The 24,722-nt window shown below is 32.0% G+C and overlaps 1 protein-coding gene across 1 annotated transcript in view; it reads right to left on the bottom strand.

Moving 5' to 3' along the window:
* The window catches only part of Adamts6 (ADAM metallopeptidase with thrombospondin type 1 motif 6), a 270,679-nt gene extending 247,495 nt beyond the window's left edge, over positions 1-23,184 (bottom strand). The window contains exons 1-6 of the mRNA XM_076856114.1: positions 23,088-23,184; positions 20,415-20,779; positions 10,286-10,454; positions 5,021-5,235; positions 4,381-4,464; positions 3,728-3,873 (exon numbers count right to left, since the gene is read on the bottom strand). Coding sequence (XP_076712229.1) covers positions 3,728-3,873; positions 4,381-4,464; positions 5,021-5,235; positions 10,286-10,454; positions 20,415-20,779; positions 23,088-23,184 — 1,076 coding nt within the window. The remainder of the gene's footprint in view (positions 1-3,727; positions 3,874-4,380; positions 4,465-5,020; positions 5,236-10,285; positions 10,455-20,414; positions 20,780-23,087) is intronic.
* Positions 23,185-24,722: the final 1,538 nt, after the last annotated feature.

The raw sequence follows: 24,722 nt of genomic DNA, 5'->3' as shown, positions 1-24,722 counted from the left end.
CTACTTTGCCCTCTTAAATTATGTTTCTAGAGTTTGAAGTACAAAGTATTATTATTTCTTGATCTAGTTATATATATTTTTTTTAAAGAGAGAGAGAGAGAGAATTTTTTTAATATTTATTTTTTAGTTTTCGGTGGACACAACATCTTTGTTTGTATGTGGTGCTGAGGATCGAACCCTGGCCACACGCATGCCAGAAGAGTGCGCTACCGCTTGAGCCACATCCCCAGCCCAGTAGTTATATATTGTTATATTGCATTGTTTAAAAAAGAGTTACCAAACATCAAGCTAATTTAGGTGAATACTATCAACTGTTAAATCATTCAATAAATCTACTCTATAGAAGCAAACAATCCAAGTTATTAATACTGATATCTTACATTAAAACTCACAAAAAAATGAAAGACCAGTTTCATTATTCTACTATTCATGTTTATTTAAAATATAATGTAATTTGTGGAATATAACAATATACGGAAGCATTGCCATATTTCCACAGTTATATTATAGCACTAACCCTGATATTCAGAACTAAGATTTCAGGCAGTTACTACGCCACAGAGAGGTAACTGAATACCATTTTAGGAAATGACACAAAGCTGCATAATGTTCAGATTTGCTAAATCTGGGTGGTAAAAACAGATTTTTCACTATATTTTATATCATTAATCTCTGTTAGCTATATGTAAAATAGTGTATCCATACAGTATATGTATGTGTATACATACACATATATGTATGTGGACATATGAAATATAGGTACATAAAAATAAAAGTATATGTATACACAAATAATTGTAATATGTTCTTTGATGTTACTTAAATACTATTAATAATAAAAAAAGCAACAATAAATTTATTTTCTCTCTGTCTAGTAAGAATTATCTGATAACTGTGCAGAGCACAGTTTCAAATTTAAATCAATAAAATAAGACAATAAGATATCATTTGCTAAAGGGAGATAACATTTAAGGCCTTGGAATACAATTTGGCTTTGGGAGATAAACTATAAGTTTTCTCCTGGAATTCCTAATGAACCTTTATACTTCCTATGTAATAACATATTATTCTTCCTAGTGAGCTGATATTTTGAGCAAAAATAAATTATTATCTATAATAACTATAAAAGGAGGGGTCACAACACTGAATATTGATAAGTGAGTCATATGAAGCAGTTTTCAACATTAATATAAAAATCATCTATAGAATTCTCAGAATTATTTTTATTAAAAGTAGCACTATAGGGCTGGGGATGTGGTTCAAGCGGTAGCGCGCTCGCCTGGAATGCATGCGGCCCGGGTTCCATCCTTAGCACCACATACAAACAAAGATGTTGTGCCCGCCGATAACTAAAAAAAAAAAAATATTAAAATTCTCTCTCTCTCTCTCTCTCTCTCTCTCTCTCTCTCTCTCTGCCTCTCTCTACCTCTCTCTCTCTTAAAAAAAAAGTAGCACTATGATTTAAACATACTCAGTTTTACAAATAAAAAATATATAAGGGAGAGTTGAGCATTGATAACTTCCTTTCATTCTCTGAAAAATAACTATCTAAATAACAAAGATGATAGTCATCTCTTTCAATTAGTCACTTTGTAGCCCTATTATAAACTATTAAATAGGCTAAAAATTACTTTGAGACTTTAGTAACAATTAAATGAAATACTCTACACTGTCACAAAAGAGGCATTTTTCTAATCTCTACTACATTAGCCAATCTAAAATGATACGAGATCCAAATTCTAAACTGTCCTATTAAATCTTAACATCATTTCTAGTATTTGTCTAACCATTAGAGACAAATTAAGGAGAAAATGTTACGTTAAAATCCCAAATATCAAAAAAGGCACTCAAAGTAGCTTATAGAAGCAAGGAAGAGCTCTGTAAAAAAATTAGAAAAATATCTGGGCCAATTCAGAGTAACAAAGTGTACAGCTGAATGTTGTCAGTGAAAAGAAAGGGTGGCTAACTGCCCAGATCTAGCTCACTACTTGAATACTTATAAATATGCACCCTTGGTATAACTGCTGCCATTTGATGCAAAAGATAAAAATCCAATATAGATACAAAATAAAAATGTGAAATCTCATTACAATATAAACAAAAAAGCCATGTAACTATCTGTGAAATTTTGTAAACTATATATATTAGATATTTTCCTCTAGTAAGTTCATCAACACTAATCATATCTAACTTTTTTTTTAAACACAAAGCTTTTCATTAGCACAAGTCCTAGATTTTTAATTCCTTAAGTATATATTAGGAACATTCCAGACTACAAGACTCACAGCAACTGGAGAATTAATCAGACTAATGTGTCAATACATATGAACATAAAACCATATAATGTTGTTTTTCTTTCAGCAAACTGGTCATAAACAAAAATTTCTGGTTTATAATGCCAAGTAGAGGAAGTCAATGAAACAAACAAACAGATTCAGAAACTTAAATTCTGCAGTTCATTAAACAGAGAATTCATTCTAAAAATTACACTGAAGTAACTTATGTTACTCAGTTTAAGATTCTGATCCCATGTACTTTATACTCCATCCATAGAACTTAACATAGAGTCAATGAGCACACCACAGATAATGCATCTGGTACATACTGCCTTGCAAATTATGAGAAATAATTAAAGTAACAAAAGCTATTTCACTCAGCCAAGGCAGAATAGTGTTTTCACTTTGCTTGCTTGCTACTGTTACTTTATTTTGTCTTTTATTTTTAAATACTGTAAAAAGGTCAAAAGATACACTTAACATTATTTAAGCATAACGTTTCTGACCAACCACAATTAGAATATAAAAAAACTAAAACAAAGTCCGTCATGGTGATGCACATCTGAAGTTACAGCTACTCAGGAAGATGAGGCTTCCACCCAGAAGTTTGAGACAAGCCTGGGCAACATAAACAGATACTCCAAAACTTAAGTAAAGAAATAAACTAAGATAGGATAGTCAAGGAAGACAAGATCATCAGAGTTGAGTTCTCTTTCACTTAGCTGAGTGACCTTGAGAAACATACTTAACTATTTTGAATATTTTCTCTTTTCTAACATAAGGAAGATAATACTATCTACTTCACAGAGTTGTTGCTTTAAGAATAAAAAAAAACATTTGAATGCAGTTTTTTAAAACTAGAAATCAATATTTGAATTCCTTCAGTTATTGTCCAGTTAATAATTTTGCTTGAGAGAAAAGCTGTTTAACACATAATATAATAAATCTTCTTTATATATCTTAATTAAAATTTAAATAGATAATCATACAAGTAAATTGTGTAACTACCATTATTCTCCTCCCCTTTAATAAATTTACATAAACTAACACAACTTGGAGGTAAGAATATTTAATATATTTTATAACCTAGAGTCACAGCTTTATTTTTAAAATAGACATTTTCTTATACTTTTAAATGTTGCTTTTAGTAAGTATTTTGTTCAATTAATCAATCATATATGTGCTTCTAATTAAACATTATGAGTAGGACTTAATCAGTAGAAAAAAAAGTTATTTATTAAATTTCTAGGTCAAACCTTAATCTCTTGTTTCTTATTTGGTTCATTTAATGTCAACATATTAATAATACATTTTTTCTCAGTAGTAAAAAATAAATAGCCATTTTGCTTTTTCTATCCTCATCACCTGAATGAGGCTTCAGATAGAGCTAAATATAGTTATAATATCAAACAAACAATAATCAAAGGAAAAATACTTGCAACAAACCATACCTAGTAATAAGAACTGCATTATCGTGGTGGGCAATCCCATTTTCTGGAATGGTGTTTCCATCACTTTGGTGGGAGAGAATGGATTTCTGCCATTTACAGAAGCTATCGAGGGACTTGTCTGCATGGTGGTTTATCTCCAAGTTTGGCTGCAATACAACATGCATACCAGAAATGTTCCAAACAAATTACTAAGGTCAGTTGTTAAAACTTTTGAAGACTAAAGTGGGACTATAATTAGAAGCAGTGGTTTCTAGGAATAATCTCATGCCAATTTTGATCTCTATAATATCTGACCTAGAGTTCATTTAGTTTATTATTGAACATTCTTTCCAGTTACAGCTTTAACTATAATGTGAACATATGTGAGGCTATCAGCATACAAAACCAAAAAAACCATTGTTATAAAGTATACCATGCAAATGCTCATCCTTATACTAAAACATAGCTAATACACATATATACATAGTTTTAACAAGACTTAAGAGGTATATTCTTATAAAGTATTTAAAATTTGCTTAAAACATTAAATGTTTAGAGATAAAAATCAAAATCAACTATGACTTCTTAAGAGGACAAATAAGGAAATATATTATTTAATAATAAATAACTCTATAGCTTAAGAGGTTTAGGTTTAAAAACTAATTCTTTCTTACCTGATCTTCTGTGAGAACAATTAAGCGAGCCACTATAATGTTCACAACGTTTCCTAGGCTGGAATCACGATAAAGTTTGGCAACCTGACCTCCAGAAAATAAGAAAAGACACAAAGTCAGACAAAAATCATAGGATCATAGTTTGATTCTATCTGATTAAAAAAAAGTATGCCCATTGTATATATGAAAAGGTATTTTTAATGCTATGTTGTTTAAAATTCAAGATGCCTTGGTAAAAGATTTTACAAGTCTACCTCAAGAAATATTTTTTCCTAGAGATGAACTATAACACAGTAATTAAAGGGTAAGCTGATATTTCAAGTTATAGAAAACACTTTAAACAAGATTTAATAACCCATTAAAAACATATCATCTAAAAATTAACAATAAGATTATCTTTAAGTTTATTTTCTATGGAACTTGAATATTAATAGGCCAATTCTTGGGCTATATCTCAGTGATAGAGCACATGCTTAGCATGCATGAGGCCCTGAATTGAATCTCAAGCACCAAAAAATCTTTCTACAATTTTAAATAGATGAATTCTTATAATAATTTATTTCCTAGTAAAAATCTATGACCTTAGTACAAAGTACAACAAACTACTCAGTAAAACAGTATATAGAAAGTTCAAACTTACAATATTCATCACACTCAAAATGTAATGTTCAATATCTTTGCGGCCATGGTAGCCCACCATCATTTTGTCTGCCACTACTAATGTTTCCACAAACCGCTCAATGCTCACTGATCTCTTCTGTCTGTGGTGAATATGTGTGTCATTAGTTGGCAGTAAAGAAGGAAAAGCAGATGATGTGTCATTCAGCCACCAAGGTTTGCCACTTCTTGTGAGGTCTACAATAAGAAAAATTAACCAATTCAGATAAAATCACTAATTAAACATACTTATTTATAGATCTTTCATTTAGATAAACTTCTCATAAATTTTCTAATGTATTATGATTTTTCAAAATAAAGAAAGGGAATGAAGAAATGCAGTAGTATCTTTAAAAATTTAAGAATAACATTCAAATACTCATAAAAATAAATCTGTAAATGAATTAATAGTAAAACATTTTTCAAATAATCATTTCCTATTATTCCAGTCAGTAATTATATCATAATACTTTTAAATTTAAAATACATACTCTAAAGAATAACTTATTTTAAAAGCAATAAAGGTATAAACTTTAGAAACAGCCTAAAGTAGTTCTGGTAAAAAAAAAAAAAAAAAAAAAAAAAAAAAAAAACAATGATAACAGCAAAAAATCTACACCTAAGTTATTTCTGAGCATTTATTTTAAAGTAAAATGCTTTTATTAAACTATCTTAATTAAAACCAATTCTATTATTTTAGAAATCACAATTTAAATGACTATGAATTAGTTGTTCTACATAATTTTGCAGTAATTAACTATTTATGCTAACAGAGTACACAAAGTATTCCTTTTCCAAAGTCTAGAGATAAGAAGCATTAAAACAAGAGTTGAAAGATTCCAACACAATTTGCTTTAAACCACATTTGGTGTCTATTATCACACGTCCTTCAGTACAAGGAAACCTTTTAGTTCCATGGCATTTGCAAACACTGCCTTGTGTATATTCATCTTCATTTGAAAAACTTGAGCAGGTAGAGGTTGTCTGCATACTCACTTTCATATTCTTATATTTGATCTGAAAATCCTTCTAACCTTTCTTATTGAAAAAGATAGTTAGGAAAAATTAAATTAATGTATGTTACATAATTATGTTAAATAATACTGTAGAACCACTCTAGTGTCTCTCCCTTGCTGGCTTGGTGAAAGCAACCAACCATATTGGTGAACCCTTGGCAAAAAACTGCAGGTTGCCTCTGGCAAACAAGCCCAAAACTAAAGCTACCCAAACCAGAAAGAATTGAATACTACAAAGATCCATGGGAAAGGAGAAATAAAAATTCTTTTCCAGATGAGAATCTAGCCTGTCTAAGGCTGAGTAGATGGCTCATCCACATAGGTTCCTGACCTACAAAAACTATAAAAGGATAAAGATTTGTTGCTTAAACCACTATGTTTGTGGCAATACTGCTGTGAAACTGCCAAATCTTTCCTGTATCAATAAAACTCCAATTCCTCCTGCCTAGTCCTCTGTGATCATATAATCATTCATGTATTCAAGTCATGCCCAGTTTTCTTTCTCTGGCTAAACAGATTAAGTGTTTAAATATGAGTTTAATTTCCAACCTTTGACCATTTACTCCAATGTATTCAATTTTTCTTTATCTTAAGTACTGAAAGAAGAATTTAGCATGATTGGGTACTAAACAGGTAGCAATGTTAGTTCTCATTTGATAAGTATTCACTATAAGGCACTGCTATTATCAACATCACCATTCTCATTGTCATAATTTTAAAACTTTTTATTTTTTTAAATTGGTAGTTGGCTTGGCTATCACTCTATCAGACTACAAACTCTTTAAATATAAATTCTACATTTTTGTGTTTATGATTGTCCATCAATGACACATTGTATATACCAAATATTATTATATATTTGTTATTATTTATACAGACATACGGAATGACTAAAATCAAGAGAGCTCAGTTGCATTTTAAAAACTGAATTAATACAGAATGGTTAGCTCATTATGAAACTATATCTACATTTTATAAATAGTTAATTGACTGCTTAATGTTAAGCTTAATGATCTGTAACTAATATATTTTTAGTTGCACATGAGAATAAAAGATTGATCTGTTTTGCTCCAACATAAAGATTAGTAAACATACATTTGCTGGACTGGGGTTGTAGCTCAGTGGTAGAGCACTTGCCTAGTATGTGTGAGGCACTGGGTTTGATCCTCAGCACCACATATAAATAAGTAAAATAAAAGCATTGTGTCCATCTACAAGTAAAGAAAAAAAAAAGACATTTGGGGGTTGGGGTTGTGACTCAATGGTAGAACACTTGCCTAGCATGTGTGAGACACTAGGTTCGATACCCAGCACTGCATAAAAAAAAAACCAAACAAATAAAATAAAGCTGTGTCCATCTGCAACTAAAAAAAAAAAATTAAAAAAAAATACATCTGGGCACTGGATTTGATCCTCAGCACCACATAAAATATATAAATAAATAAAGATATTGTATCCATCTACAACTAAATAAAATTTACCAAAAAATGATACATTTGCTTTGCTCAATTTAATTTCAGATAGATCAGAGATGTTAAGAAAACATTGCTCCATAACCATGTATACCAGTAACTTTTTCTCAAAACCAACATATGGATGTCACTGCCATCTGAAACAAGATTTTAACATTTTGATCAATATCAAAATGTTTGAATATATATAACCATTCACAATTATTTAATTAACCTGCTTTATTTTTTTGTTCATGGCATTTATTATTTCTTGATAGTTGGTCATGTATTTATTAGTTCATTTACCTATTTAGTTAATTGTCCTTCCTCACTAGAATATAAGCTCCATGACAATAAAAATCTTTTCTGCTTTATTTATTTATGCATCCTCAGCACCTAGAATAGCTTTGCACATAGTGCTAAATGAATATTTATTTAGTAGATACGTAAGTAAATAATGCAGGTATAGAGACATAATGTTATCTATGTCGATGGACTAAAAGAAAATTCAGTTATCTCTGGATGCAAGAATAATAATAATTTTCATTTTAATGGTTTTTTCTTTTTCCCTCTATTCTCTAAATATTCCAAAGAGAACAGATATTACTTCCATAAAAATCATTTAAAACGAATCTACTGAATCTAATTATAATGGAAAAAATCGTAATTGGATATGAAATCATTGAATCTAGTGTCAACAGTGCTTTTACATCCTATATTTTGGTATTACTCATAACAAGCTAATTGGCAATATATGTCTACAAATTCCTATCTCTTGCTTGACCTATGCTGTTGAGATAGTATCACAATCAAGTTCTTGACCAAACAAGTAACTAAACATAAAACAGTTTTTTCTCCAATGGCATCTAGTAACAATTCCTGGAACTCAGGAAACTACTACCATATTGCCACTAATGGGAAGGCCAGTGAAGTGTCTAAAAGTGTGACAGGTCAGATCTAGGAGACAGAGTTGACTAAAAACAGGACTATGAACCTGGAGACAGGAAGCCCCATTAGAAAGTTAGAACAATAGTCCAGGCAAGAGATAATGAGGCTCTGAACTAATTAAACTGGTGTTAGGACTCATACATGAAATGGATTGAGGGGAGGATTGTTTAGGAAATCATCTCAATAGTGCAGAGGAGAGATGGGAAGAAAAGAAGAAAATCTTCCCCCAAAAGGGAAGAATTTTATAACAATAAAAATTTATAAGTGTTTGACTCATGCCTAAACCACTGAAAAATAAAGTCTGCCAGAGTTCAAATAATGTATTGGCACTACGAAAGAGAATAATTTGAATATCAAAATTAAGAGATGCCCTTCAGAATACGATAAAATATTGAAATTTTTTTTTGTGTGAGAAGTTATCTTCTTTATATTCATAAAGAGAAGTATGTTATTTTATTGAAAATTTTATATCCAAACAAACAACTAAATATATGAATCCTAGTTTTTAAGGAATTTATTTATATATAGTTGTACTTCTGGCCTAAGTCTTATTAAATAGGAGATAAAATAAACTAATTTCCATAATGAATAAACTTATTTCCATAATGACTAATAAAAGTCAATTTAAAGACTAAATCAAACCTTTTACTTATTATAAGGAATTTTGTTTCATGTTTTAAGTGGATTCAGTTTAAGTGGCCTTTGTCTCTTAAGTTTTCCTATCACTGTGTTAACATCCTCCTAACTTCCTGCCTCTAGTCTTGCTCTCCTCTAATTCAGTCTTCACACAGCTACTTATACTCTTTTTTTTTTTAATAAATCAGATTATGTCATTCCTCCTACTTAAAACCTATTAGTGTGTTTCCAGCATACTCAGGATAAACAAATTACTTCATATGGTTTATAAGCCCTTCATGTTGACCTTATCTCTCATGTCTCATCTTTTACAACCACACCCCTCAATCACCATGAACCTCATTTCCATCTCTCCAGTCCACATTCTAATATCCAATTACATGTACTGTCGGTTTCTGGAATGTGACATTCTCTCTTTTGCTTAGGACCTTGGAAAATGCAGTTTCCTCTATGTGGAACAGTCTAGCCACAGATTATTCTACATTTGCCCACCTACCTTCTAAGGAGATGGTAGACCTCATATCGTAGCTGAGAAGTCACTTCTTCCATGAAGATTTCCTTGATCAATAAAGTCTAGGTTTGTTGTCTCTATCATGTACCACATAGTTCCCTAATTCAGTGCCATCACTATCTTTGAAAACTACCTTATGACTCTTCAAGTCTTATTCAAGTGTCTAGATTCCTGCTACTAGCAGGAAACTAGCAAACTAACTAAATACTACAGAGTACAATGGAACACTTCTTCATGCAAGTTGTAACCATTACCTGAATAAAATAATATGATGTTTTTTTTCCTTCAAACAAAAAAAAGTGTCAAATTTTATACAGACTTACATTTAAGGACTTCTTAAAGAGCTTCCAGATTGATTTAAAATTACTGGGCCTGGGGTTGGGGCTCAGTGGTAGAGTACTTGCCTAGCATGTATGAGGCACTGGGTTCGATCCCCAGCACATAAAAAACTAAATAAAAACAAAAGCAAAGGTATTGTGTCTATCTACAGCTAAAAATATTTTTAATTAATTAATTAATTAAATTACTGGTATATGACAACTTTTAAGAGGGCCCTGTACATTTGTCTAATTACTCAAATTCCTATTTACTTTTATTATTAAGTAATTATTTCCTTACTATATTTTCCAGAAGAAAGAGAAAGGGGCAATACAATACAATATTATTTCCAAAACCTACACACTCACCCAAAACCCCACAATGAGAGTGATCATAGAGATGTCGTTGTTGAAGGGTAGATTTTTTGTAAATAACATGAGGATGGCCATTTTCATAACTAAAATGCTTGGAATCTTCTGTGGTGTTCTTTAAAGGCTCAATAAAATATTCTTCATCTTCTGTAGCAATAATACCATGCTAAAAGAAAAAGAAACAAAGATTACCAAGAAGAATAATCATTTTAAACATTTGTTATCATTATTACCAAGAGTCAAAAATGAATTGATACTTCTCCTAAATTTTTTTTTTCAATGGTACTGGGATTTGAGCCCAGAGGTATTCTACCTCTGAGCTATATCCCTCACCCTTTTCATTTTTGGAGACAGGGTCTTGCTAAATTGCCAAGGCCAGCCTCAAACTTGGGATTCTCCCTCCTCAGCCTCCCAAGTAGCTGGGATTAAGGCATATGACACTGTGCCTGATTTAAAACATATTAATAAAAAGTGTCATGTATTACTGAACTCCATAAGGTATAAAATGTCCCTAAATCTTTAAAAAGGATATTTAAATACCTTTATATGCTATGCACTCTACTAAGCATATCATATACATTGTCTACTACAACTTTCCCAACAACTCTGCTCAAGGTGACAGACCTCCATGTGAACGTTTAAAATTTATTTACTTTTGAAATTGTGTATATAATTTAGCTATATCTTCTGTGTTTAAATACAGCTATGTGATTAAGTTTTAGACAATTAAAATAATTTACAGAGGGCTGTATATCAGCCTTCAAATGCCTTTCCAGTGGAATTCACTCTCTCTTTACTGCCAACTGAATGGAGAGTGCTCCTAAGATCTAGGGGAAGTTGAAGCTTAAAAAAAAAAAAAAAAAAAGAAGGAACCTGGTTCCTGAGTGACCTCTTAGAAATCTGTTTAATATAAACACTGATATAAGGAACAAATAAACTTCTATTGTGATAACCGCTGACATTTTAAGGTGGAAGTTAAATCAACTTATATGTCCTTAGTTAACATAGCCCAAATGAAGTACCTTCACTCTCCTCTGAGCTCCACTAGAGTTTAGATATAATTTTTTCTCAATTTATGCCACATTGTTTTACTATATCTCAAACCTAAAGTTTTATTTAAATTTTATCTTCCCAACTAGACAATTTGCTTTCTACAGGCAACATGTTATGTCCCATTTCTTTGCATCAGAGCCATAGAAAATATCTCATATGTAATAGGTTTCAAATAGAATTTTATTAACAAAAAGAATTAAAATGGTAAAATTGACCTGCATCAAAAATAAGAACTTCCAAAAAATAATAACTTCCATGCTTGTCTAATATGTTTTCCTAAGAATGGCACATGTGAGGATCGCTCTTAATCCAACTAATTTACCCTGTAACACCGGATAAAACACAAACTCTATGGGCTTATTTCCTCAGCTGGAAAAATGAAAGGGTTGGTCTAAATTAGTGGTTTTAAAACAGCACTCTGGGGAGCCCTAAGGGTTCCATGAAAGTGCCCTCAGGGGATTGTCCCAGACAACAAAGGAAGACCTACAGGGTTTGGATTCTGAGGTTTAGAATCAGCTGTGCTTTTATTAATCTGTATATTAAGTTTCCACATAACATTTCATATGAGAAAAGCATTTTGCTGCTTTAAGAAAGAAAAAATAGTTGAAAACCTCTGGTCCAGATAATCTCTAAGATCCCTTTGAATTCTAATTCTCTAAGATCCTATTTAGAGAAATGCATGTTAAGTACAACATGCTTGAAAAAAAGAGAAGACATAATTGGAAATGTTCTAACTTACAGATAAAGTTGAAGTCACCTACAACCCACACGAATGAGTAGAGGAATGCAAAAAATAAATCAACCCTTAGTTAATTCATATTATTTTCACCATTGTTTGATTTATTTATGGGTAACAGTCCCTCTATATTAAATGCAAATACTGACAGGAATCACATAATATACCATTAGTAAACTCTAATGCCTAAGCATGAATTATTTTACCTGGCAGGTTAACAATGTACTAGAAAACTGAGCACAGTACCTCCAGAAAGGAGGCAAGTTTCAATATGAGTTTTGATTAGAAGGAAGTATAGAAAGAAGAGTCTAAGGTACTCTGCAGAAAGGGTAGAATAATCAGAACTAATTTCACAAATGCCCCACTCCTAAATATTAGTCCCCACAAGAAGCCCAAGCTGCATCCACTGAATTCTATGAGTCATATGGTTAAGTATGTCAGATTTTCAGATTCCATCTCTTCTACTCCTAAAATCACAGTGGTCTCTGGGCAGCAGAGAGTTGAAAGGGCCCAGATAAAAAAGTCATGTTACAGCAAGTAAATGGAATCAGAAGGCAGTAAGTAAACAAAATCTGTAATTTAAAGAATGGAAAAACTTCTGAAAGGGAAATCCAGAAAGTTCATGTTAGGTATTCTGTAAATCATTTACCCATCTTTTTTTTTGACGTAAGTGCTTACATCAGCACAACTTTACAGATGAGAAACTAGATGGAGCAAAGTTAAATAACAAACTCTTTGATTGACTTTGGAAACTACTCTCCTAACCACTATAGTTTTATTAGCTTTTCCTCTAAAGACTGTCAAAGATTTTATTTATCCATTCATCAAATGGGCTTTGGATATCTACAACAGTGAACCAAAGTGTCAACTCTTATCAGAATGCCTCCTGCCTAGTGGGAGGAGTTAGAAAAAATTAATTAATTTGATAAATAAATGATATATCAGATAATGATAAATGAAAAAGGAGGGAAAGGCTATTTTAAAAGACAGATAATAATCAGAAGTGAGGGCATTATACAAATATTTTAGAATAGATGGGGGAAATTCTCTCTAAAACGGTGATATTTGAACAGAAACCTGCATGAAGCCACCCAAATAAATGTCTTGGGAGGGGCAGAGAGACTGGCAAAGCAAATGAAAAGGGAATTAGGTAGGAACATCCTTGTGTATTCAAGAAACAGCAAGGAGTTACACAGGCTGCAGAAAGAGAAGAGGAGAAAGATATCAGGATTAGAAAGGGGCTGGAGGACCTAAGTTAAGGTAAAGTCCCAGGAATTTCTGCATGCCTGCAAAAGCCCTGCTGTTGCTTCCTTCAGCATCGCATTCAGCTATTTGCCTCAGAATCATCAGAACTAATTTCACAAATGTCCCCACTCCCTGCCTATTATTAGTTCCTACAAGAAGCCCAAGCTGCATCCACTGAATTCTACGAGTCATATGGTTATGTATATCATGTTTTCAGATCCCATCTCCTTCTACTCCCCATCATCTAAAACACTTCTGTGCCCTCTCAAGTTCAATCATCAACAAAATTTCCTATACCCTCAGCCTCATCTGTGAATGTTTATCATCTTGCTCTAACAAAAATATGAATCTCCCTAAATGACATTTCTTCCTTGTAGTCCTGTTATAGTAGCTGCTTTCTCTTCTACATGTCTCCTACTGGACCTGTAAGCAAGGTTCTTGAGATATGTTGCCATTTCTGAACAATTCACTCTCCTTCCTCAAAACAAAACACCAGCTTCAAACCTCATGCCATAATCTTCTCCCCTTCTCCTAGGTGCTTTATCTACTGACCTCACTCCCCTCATTCCGCAAAGATTTTAACTTCCAGAGTCACGGCCTGCAATATCATTCCTGGAATAATTGCTGATTTCAATATCTTCTTATATCAAAAATCCTTAAAATTTGTGATGGGTGTGCACATGTGCCCTCAATCCCTCAAGAAGTCAAGGAGTAAACCAGGCAGGGTGGTGCACACCTATATTCCCAGTGACTTGGAAGGCTGAGGCAGGAGGATCTCAAATTAAAAGCCAGCCTTAGCAGTGAGGCCCTTAGTGAGGCCCTGAGCAACTGAGTGAGACCCTGTCTCTAAATAAAATATAAAAAGAGTTGGGGATGTGGCTCAGTGGTTAAGCATACCTGGGTTCAATTCCTGGTATCAAAAAAAAAAAAAAAAAATTCCAGGAGTGAAACATAAGGACTCCTTCTATGAATAAAATATTAAAAGCAGAAAAAAATACAGAATTACAAATAAAAGCAACTTTAGTGAAATACAGCTATCAAAATATTTTTAAAATATAATACATATGGTTACTAACACTTGAAGAAGTTCTTTAATGGGTCTAATAAAAATTATCTCATAATGCAGATGAATATAAATAATGATTTAAAAATATGCAAAACCTGCAACATGACATGAGTGTGATTTTTATTGGGGATAAAGTCACAGGTACTGCCATTACTATATTGATTTGTACCTATATTTTATAATTGAAGGAAATGTTAAATTTCAGTTAAAAATTAGTAAAAAAAAAAAAAAAAAAAAAAAAAAAAGATGTAAAATTTCCCCATTCCAGTTCACAAACCCCTTGAATTTCATTTATGGACTCAAGTTACAGGCTATTAACATAGATGGTATCTTTTATCCCTCCCCTCCCAACTCCTTGACCTCCTCTCCTTCAAATATCTTATTCTTCACCTTACCTCAGACACTCATGCCTATGGTCAAAACCTAGACTTCATCATTGTCATATTTACAACCTTCAATAATCTCTATTTCAAGTCTCCAATTTTCTATCTTTCCAGCACTGCCCTTCTAATATCCCAACTCCAAGAAACAGTTCTTTTATCCCAATCAAGAGCCTCAATTAATTGATCTTCATGCTTTTCACAGTACTTCACCTCATAGCTTCATTTCCCTCCTAAACCAGCTTCAGATCATTTCCAATTATTTACAATTCCTGTGCCCCTTTCTCAATTCATTGAACCCCTTTCTCAATTCATTATCCACAACCCTAATTAAATTAAACTATGCTAGGCCTGCATCTTAATAGCTGCACTTAGCCAGTGAAAACATACCAACTAGTGAATGGTATCACTTTAATATCACCATTCCTCATTTCAACTCTACCCTAACACTCCAAGGCAACAATACTATATTTCCTTAGTTCATCCAGTATTTTACACTTTCCTGGATATATATTTCATGCTTTCTTCTCCTTCTCTCTCTCTCCTCCCCCCCCCCCCCTTTACAACCTTGTCCTTCCAACTTCCCTTCTAACAGACAATATTGTACTACCTCCTACAAACTCCCCCAAACACAAGTATCTACTTACCTGCATTCACTGTCCATATACTCTGTTTTTTTTCCTGTTATTGTGCATGAACTTTCTATTCTCCTAGCTAAGAATAATTATTCCCTTTGTGCAGATGATTCCATCCCTTCTTACCCACCAAGAACTTCAGTCCAGCAATTTGCCATTTCTCTACACACTCATTTCCATCTCTATCAAAACAAAACTTTGTCTGACCCCACTCTGCATGCATTTACTAACCATTTCTTGCTTTTCAAAAATCCTTGAAATAACTGCCTATATCATCTTTTCTCCCACTCCCTCTTAAATCTACTCCAGTCAGGTCTTTCCCTCTCTTCCAAACTCCACCATGACTTTACCAAGACTACTTTTGTCAAGGTTTCCAATGACCTCCTCACTTAAAAAATCAGGTTTTAGTGTTATACATATTTTGACTCACTAGCAGCATTATCCTTTTGAAATACTTCATTCTCTTGCTTTCCAGAACATTTGCCTGGTCTTCCTACAAATTTTTAGTTACTCTGTTCTTTGCTGTTTCTGCCACCATTCTCTGACCTCCCTGACCTCTTGGAATACCCAAAGGCTAAGTCCTTAGACCTCTCCTCTGTCCTACCCATATTCCTTCCTAAGCAATTTTATATAATCTCCTGTTTTAATTATATATATATACATATATATATGTATGTATATATATATATACATATATATATTAAAATATATATATAATGTTAAAATGTTTTGACTAAAAACATTTTAACATTATAATTCATATCTTTCCCTGAACTCCAGACAAGTATATCCAACACCCTAAACAACATCCAAAATTTAACATGTCCAATTGAATTCATGATGTATACCCACAACTTACCCCTCACCAGTAACTTTCAATCTTTGTTAATACCCAAGTCTTTCTCATCTCAGTTGATAGTTATTACATTCTTCTAGTTGCTCAGAACTCAAGCTTGGAATTAACATTTATTTTGTCCTGTTTTAAAACCTGACATCTGACCACCAGTTCCCTTTGACTTCATCTGTTATATCTTCTTTACTTAGCTGTAGCCACAGTGGCCTCCTTACTGTTCCTCAAACACTTAGATCAAACCTCTGTAATTAAGATATTTCTACCTGGAAATCTCATTCCTCAGATACCAGCATTTCCTTTTTCATTTTCCTTAAAGTCTTTGTTCAATACTTGTTCTCCTTAGCACTTATCACTACCAACATGCTATGGTTTTTATTTGTTTATCTTATATGAGTCTCCTCCACTGAAATGTGAGCCATATTATAACAATGATTTGGTTTTTGTTCACTGTTATACTCCTAGCAAAAGGAACTGTGCCTATCAGATGGTAGGTGATTATAGGTATTTGGTGAATGAATGATGGAAAAGGGAGAAAAGCAACTGCAGACATAATTAAATGAACAGAAAGTCTAAGAAGTCACTGGGCTTTTCTAACTACCTAAATGGTCTTTATTATATTCACAGCAATTGAGAGAAAATAACTTTTCATGATGTTAGAATATAATGAAAAGAAAGTTTTCTTGAAAATTAGAAGTATAACCACTCTAACTTTTAAATCAATTGAAGGGGAAAAAAGGCAAAACTGAAAAATCTCATAGAACTTAGAATAAAAAAGGAAAAGATTGGGGCTGGGATATAGCTTATTTGGCAGAGTGCTTGCCTAGCATTCACAAGGCTCTGAGTTCAATCCCCAGCACCACCACTAAAAAAAAAAAAAAAAAAAAAAAAAAAAAAAAAAAAAGATGGAAAGAGAGTGAGACAAAGAGAAGCAGAAAACCAGTCCCAGAAAGAGAAAGGGAGGAAAGAAATAAGGAGAGAAAATTATTAAGGAATTCTTTTTAACTTTCTTATTTTAAAGGAGGTTCTTTAAATTCAATATCAAGCAAAGAAGTGGAAAGAAAACCCACATCTAGCCACATGACAAAATTCCTAAAACAGGAAGGATAAAGAGAAGAACACATACACTTTCACTGAGGGAAATCTTTCTTTTTTATTTAAAAAATTTTAAAAGAACAAAAGGACAATAATCAGACAAGCAGCAGACTTATACTTGCTGCCCAAAGTAATCAATGCAATTTTTTTAGATCTTAAATGTTTTTCTTTTTTAAAGACATAAAACCATAAAGATATATTTGTTACCCTCTAAATTACCTTTCTCAATTCTACCGACCATAGCTCTTAAGGAAAGTGACTTTTTAACCTAGAATTCCATGTTCAGCTAATTTCAACCAAACATGAAGTTACTTTCAAATAGTCAAGGACTCAGGAATTTTACTTCCTAGGTACCTATTTTGAGGTAATTATTTGAAGGTGTTCCTCAGCAAAATCAGGATATAAATTCAGAGAAAAGAAGATGTGGAACTAATTTAGGAAGGATGAAATACCAAGATAGGACATGTGCAATAGCTCAAGAAATTAATTAACCAGAGGGAACCAAGAAAAATGCTTCCAATAAGATAGAAATGTATACCAAGCAGTAGATGAAGAGACTAAGGAACTATAAAATTTAGTCACCCAATAAGGAAATCATATTTTTTTCCTCAATAAGAAAAAAATAAAAGTAATTATAAACTTCAGGAAAACAACATCTGGATACCCATAGTCCAGATAGAAAGCAAACTAAAATGTGACATTATTTGGAACAAGTGATAAACTTTAATGTTAGAAACTTTGTCCTTTGAATGGTGAAATGGTTGTAACACTGAAATTATGAATGAGAAAACATTATTAGAAAACACTAGTGTGATCACTGCATTAAAAAATTATAATTTAAAAAGAGTTGACTAACAATGATAGCCTTTGAAAAAGTAAGATTTTCTAAAAACTTGTTTACATATTCTACTTGATTAAAAATGCATCATGATTCAAAATAAGAATGAAGGGGAAGGCTACTAAAACCAGTGGGTAAACATATAATGTAAAACAGAATATTTACATAGTCTCAAAATATCTACTTACAAATTCCTTATTAGTCTCAGGAAGAAAACAGTCAAGTTAGTGGACAAACCTGGCAGATCACAATGAGAAACAAAGTGAAACAAAAAGGTATTAAAAATGGGAAAGAAAACAAGAGACAGAAAGTCTTCATGGGGATTAAGACGGGTGATACCCTGCCTCTCCTTAATTGTAAAAAGAGGTCTCATTTTCAATCTTATTATCGATTTTGATTCATCAAACAGCATCTTTCATAGTTTCATACACAGTCACCTATACTAATGACTCTCAAGTTACTTGTTTCTAGAATTGACTTTTTTCTAAACTTCATAGTTATTATTTCCCAAATGCCACTAGATATCTTTAGCCTGTATTTCTGCTAATTCCTCACATTTACTCTATCAATGTTATTCTCTTCATCTCTCTCTCCAATCCAACACTCTCCTAGCCCTCTTTCTCAATGAGTAACATTCGTATACACCTTGACCCAAAAGAGAACTTTCAGCCATCTTCAATTACTTTCTCTTATTCATCCCACTTTCAGTTCAATTCTATTTCAATTTTTAAAATTCTTATTAAATATCTACTATTCACTATGTGCTTTATTATGTGCCTAGGAATACAAGATTAATAAGATACAAATCCTTTAAATTTTCTTTCCAAAATGTGGTTCAAATTCATTCAATCTTCCCATTCCCAAGGCCATAGTCTTTGAATAGACTGTCATTCATTATCTTCTCCATATTCTAACTCATCTACCTGCAGTCACTTCCCTCAAATCCACAATGGAAATACTTCTGTTTTTTTCTAAATCTCAGATTTTTTCATCACCCAGTTAAAAATAGCTATTGCATAGTTAATGTTAATGCCAAATATAAAGGACTTAGTTAATGACTAGGAACAGTATTTGTCTGATAATTAATAGCAAGTGTCATTTCAACATGAGAAGTTTTAGAGCACATTTATTAAAAATCAGGTTTTTATGTATAAAGTCCTAATATTGCTTATGGAGAAAAGACACTGTAAATAAATATACTCGATACATGTTTTTGTAGGAATTAAACCCAAATTTTAAAATGTAAATATTTACATTGGCTCATTTTACTTAACACTTATAGAAAATGAACTATCTAAGCAAGTTCCCATATATATATATCAATCTATAGTGAAGTTTTTTTCCCATTGTATAGTTCTTGATAGTTCTTTCAACTGTAAAACTTTTTTAAACTCAACTCTAATTATATTTTATATTGAAGTGTATGTAACAACATGGATATGATATAGTAAGGAAGAAAAAGAATTTCTGAAAATACGATGTAGGCATAAAATACTTATACCTTTTCCACAAATAAATCTTTAATGGAATATCTACATTTGCCTGAAAATGGCAAAAACAGAAGTAGAACCAGGGGAGCACATTCTGATTTGCAGCCATTACTATGTGCAACTGTAAACCATGTATTTACCATTAGACTAGAATGGACTCAAATGCCTGACATAAAATCTATACTCTTGAATCCATTGTCTTGTAAAATAAAATTATACCAATCTCCATGTAAATGTTGGGTGAAATTACTTCATAGACATTGGCATAAAACATTTTGCTTTAAGAATCATAACCAAAATTAGGTCATAATAATTTTAAGATGTGTAACCTATAAGAGAAAGATATAGAAAAAACCCTAAAGAGGCAACAGTGTTATGGTTTCCTGTCATTATCAACTTATATACAAACATACCCTGGACTCTTTATCAATAACTGGGTTTTGCTTATGCATTTAAAAACATCTCATTTAAACAGAAAAACTTAAGTTTAAAAGGAAATCTGAGTTCTCATTCATTCCTCTACTATTAATAAAGAGTTTTAAAAGCTGTCCTTTGAAAAGTCAATACAAACATTATTAAAAGGATGATCAAAACTAAAGGCATCAGAAATAATGTACAATTTTAGAATGTTATCTTTCTACTTAAACCAATAATATATATTGTTTTAATCTAAGGAAAGACATTTACATTGTGAACTTGTTTTCCCATCAGAAATTTAAAATTATAGTATCTACTTACCAACCCAATACAGTTGCTTAAAGCCACTTTAGTTGTACTACGTTGATCTTGCAAGTATCCTGTGTAATGACAGTTGTCTAAAAAATCATGTTTCCACTGGGGTCCATCTTTCCCCCAATATTCTACTGTAAAATGTTTGGACACAAAATTTGTATTGAGAGTCAAGTTTAGGTGAAAGTGCTTGCCATAGGCTGAAAGTTTAAAAAATAACTTAGATACTGCCTGCTGTGGATCAATAGGGTCCATACTCCGTCTTCTCCTTGAGTGTTTATCATTTTTCACAGTAAAGCTGAGAAAAGCTCCATTTTGATCAACCCTTATTGGAATAGTTAGCTGGTAGTGTTCAAGATAAGTCAGGAATTCCTCTTTGTAATCACAAGGCAGAGAATCCAGAAAAAACACATGGAAGAAAAGAAAATTTAACAGAACAAAGAAGCAGCAATATAAACAACTATGTCAGTTAAAACTATGCATCATTATTATATGTGAGGTATGGACCCAAAAATGTTATATTAAATAAAAATGAAAGAGTTAAAGTTTAAAATCTAAATATTAAGTTTTAACTATTTAATTCTTCAAAACAATATTATTTTGAAATTATTTGTGAAGGACTAGTTCTTTTTTAAAAATTTTATTTTTAAATTTAATTTTTTAAAACATGGATTCTAAGAACTAAATTCTATAAGAAGTATGAACATTTTCCATGGGAATAAAAAACAATGAAAAGTACACCTACATAAAAAAAAAAGAGTTTAGCTCAGACAAAATCTGTATTTGAAAGTTATTCTAAAAAATTTATATAGAATCTCTATAGCCTTGTAGAATTAAAAAAAAATCATCAGTGGGAATGTACAATGCTGTAGCCACTTTGGAAAACACTTTGATAGTTCCTCAAAATGTTAAAAATGGAATCACGACATGATCTAGCAATTCTACTCCTAGGTACATACACAAGAGAAATGAAAACACATATCCACATAAAAACCTGTATGTGAATGTTGATACCAACATTATTCATAATAGCCAAAAGGGGAAATAACCCAGTTTTCTATCACTCATGAATAGATACACAGAATGTGGTATATCCACATAATGAAATATCATTCTATAATAAAAGGAAAGCAGTATTGATACAAGTTATGACATGTAATAACTATCTTCATAATAAAAATTTCTTTTCTCACATTATAAAAACATTATGCTAAGTAAAAGGAGCCAATCACAAAAAACTATATATTATATGATTCCATCTATATGGCACATCCAGAATAGGCAAATATCTAGAAAGAGAAGTTCAGAATTAGAGGTTGTCTGGGACAGGGATAGGGATTGTTTGCAGCAAATTTGGGAGTGACTGCTAATGAGTGTAGGTTTTATTTTTAGAGTAATGGAATATTCTAAAACTGATCTGAATGATGGTGGTACAACCCTGAAAATACTAAAAACCATTAAATTGTATACTTAGGGTGGATTATATATGTGTATCACATTTCAATAAAACTATTTTTTTATTTGAAGGACTATTAAACATTTTTTGCATGGATGTACTAAACATTATTCATCTACCTTTTTTAATTTTTAACAAATTTTTTTTCTTATATGGAGCTAAGTATAGAACCTAGTGCTTTATCAGAAATTTAAAATTATAGTATCTACTTACCAACCCAATACAGTTGAATGCTTTATCACTAAGCCAAACCCCAGCCCTCTACCTTCTTTTTAACTCCTTCCTTCAGGTAGGTTTACCATTAAGGGAACACAAATGTCTATCTATTGCCTTACTGCCTATATATGGAGTTCAACCCACAAATACAAACTCCCATGAAACTATAACCAAATGGAAATAAATTGAAAGACACTGCCTATTTCACTTTTACAAATAAGAGTTTATAGTAAATGCTATGGCTTTGCTGATCTACTTTGAGATCCACAGTGTTTACATGTGGATTTTTAGACATGTGCAATTTGTAAATCTTGAAAATCTAATTCAATAGCACCAAAAAATGATTTGTTGCTAAGGATTCATAGGAGGAAAATCTAAAATGTATACCTTTCAATAATCCTATAAGGAATAGACTGGTCCATGGAAAGCAAAATAACATTTACTTTTGGGACCATTTTTGTTAAGATCATTTCTATGACATAAAGTTCAATCCCATAGATTAAAAACTTAAGGATTAGAATTTTTAAAATTTGAATTTATAATTCTAACACTTTTGCCCACATCTTAGACCTTAGATCAGAATTCTTCACTTTGGAAAAGTATTTTTTCATGAATTAAAAGGGTTCTCTATCAGAATTTATCTGCTTTCTTCATCTTCCTTGGATTCTCTTTGAAAATGATCTTGACTACAAACCTTAGCAATGAATGAGCCTATTAAAACTTAGGATTCAGAAGCAGCAGCTTGGAGGTCTATCATTTACCAAGAAAGACTAGTCAACTCTAAAATTCACAGGAAATTAAACAGACTCTTAGTAGGACAACTTAGACAGAACTTTAGAGCTCTCAATGTTTCTAAAACCAGCACCTAACTGACACAGTAGGCCTCTGTTCCTATCATTAGAGTCCCTGAGAAAGTGTTCACTCCAACTAAATATTCAGAATTTTTCTTATCAAATTATTAGCAATATTTTTGTCAAGTTTTTGTCAAGTTGCAAAAGCATGAATCCTACCTTGAGAACTGTATGAAAGTCTGTGGTCGCTATGAAATTCCGATGAAGCCATGACGAGGCTCAAAATCCAGGTCAACGTCTTCCACACAATTTCCATAATTTAGAAAACTGGATGATTTTTGGAGGGCTACCTATGTGCTAAAGAGTCAACACCATACCAAAATCGAAGCATAACAATTTTATTTCTTTAAAACTTCTTTCAAGTTAGTTTTTAGATGTTCCACTGTTGAACAGGTTCTTTTTTCCAACATCCTGCACTTTCTTCTATATCTGGATTCATTTTCTCAATCCAAAATGAAAAACATAATGATAGTAAAGATTTTCATAAGCAAAGCATTAGGCTGATTAGTTACTAAAGTATGGCCATTTTTTAACCTAGAAAAACAAAAAAAAATTAAGTTAACTGAAAAATATTCTGAATGGAGAGAACTTATACATTATTTAATGCTTGCCAAAGACATAACTGGAAAGTATTTTAATATAGCCAAATTAGACCATTGTTGTTCTTTATAGTCTAAATAAACATTCACAAGATTAAATGCTGAATTGGAGATCTAAATGGTTAGCAGGATAATGTCACAGCTACCCAACAATCAAAGAATGAAACTGAAGAAGAATTATATTTTTTTAAACTTCAAAGATCACAATGGATGGGTACAGTGAGATAACCTCCTTTTCATAAAATAAAAAATAGACTGACTTCATATTCTAATTCATTATATGTATCTGACAAATAGTTTGTGATTCCATTCCTTAACAGGCTTTTTAAGCCCATTCCTATCCAGAGACTGCTGTGTTGCTTTATAAGGCACTTATCATTTATTCTGACAAAGCAGATCTACAGATATAGTGACATTTATCAGCTGTGTGTGAACACAAACTAAACTTCTAAAAAGGTGAACCAAACTTACTGTAACTCTTGACTTTATTGGCAGTCTTATATGACTTATAAGGCAATTCAAATAAGGCAATTCCAACTCTCTAAAATGTAACTGAAAAGAAAAGAAATTTTAAAACTTCACTTCAGGAATCACAACAGATTTGAAGTCCTATCTCATATATTTTACTTTTGACTAAAAGCCTCACTCAGAATCCATGTATTCACATTTTACTCAGAATACTAACATATTTGAGTCCCTGATTTTCTAGCACACAGCAGAGAAAACAAAATTTAGGAGAAAATAAACCGGGCACATGGCACCCACCTATAATCCCAGCATCTCAGGGAGGCTGAGGCAGAAAGATCTTGAGTTCAAAGCCAGCCTCAGCAACTTAGGAGGCCCTACACAACTTAGCAAGAACATTTCTCAAAATAAAATATAAAAAAGGCTAGGAATGTGACTCAGTGGTTAAACACTCATGGGTTTAATCCCTGGTGCCATTAAAAAAGAAGAAGAAGAAAGAAGAGAGAAGAAAGAAGAAAGAAGAAAGAAGAAAGAAGAAAGAAGAAGAAGAAGAAGAAGAAGAAGAAAATAATCAAGGAACTAAAAACTACCTCACTAACACCAAAACAGTGACAAAATAGTACAGAAAACTACAAAGTAGTTATAAAATCCCAAAGTAATTCAGTTTGGGGTAGAGGCAAATCATTCTTAACATAGTTTAATAGTTTCCATTGGGTATAAAACTATATTA

This window comes from Callospermophilus lateralis, chromosome 5 (assembly GCF_048772815.1).
Source record: "Callospermophilus lateralis isolate mCalLat2 chromosome 5, mCalLat2.hap1, whole genome shotgun sequence".
NCBI classification, from domain to species: domain Eukaryota; kingdom Metazoa; phylum Chordata; class Mammalia; order Rodentia; family Sciuridae; genus Callospermophilus; species Callospermophilus lateralis.
The sequence above is the reverse complement of the archived record's forward strand: the minus strand, read 5'-3'. Positions and strand labels throughout refer to the sequence as shown.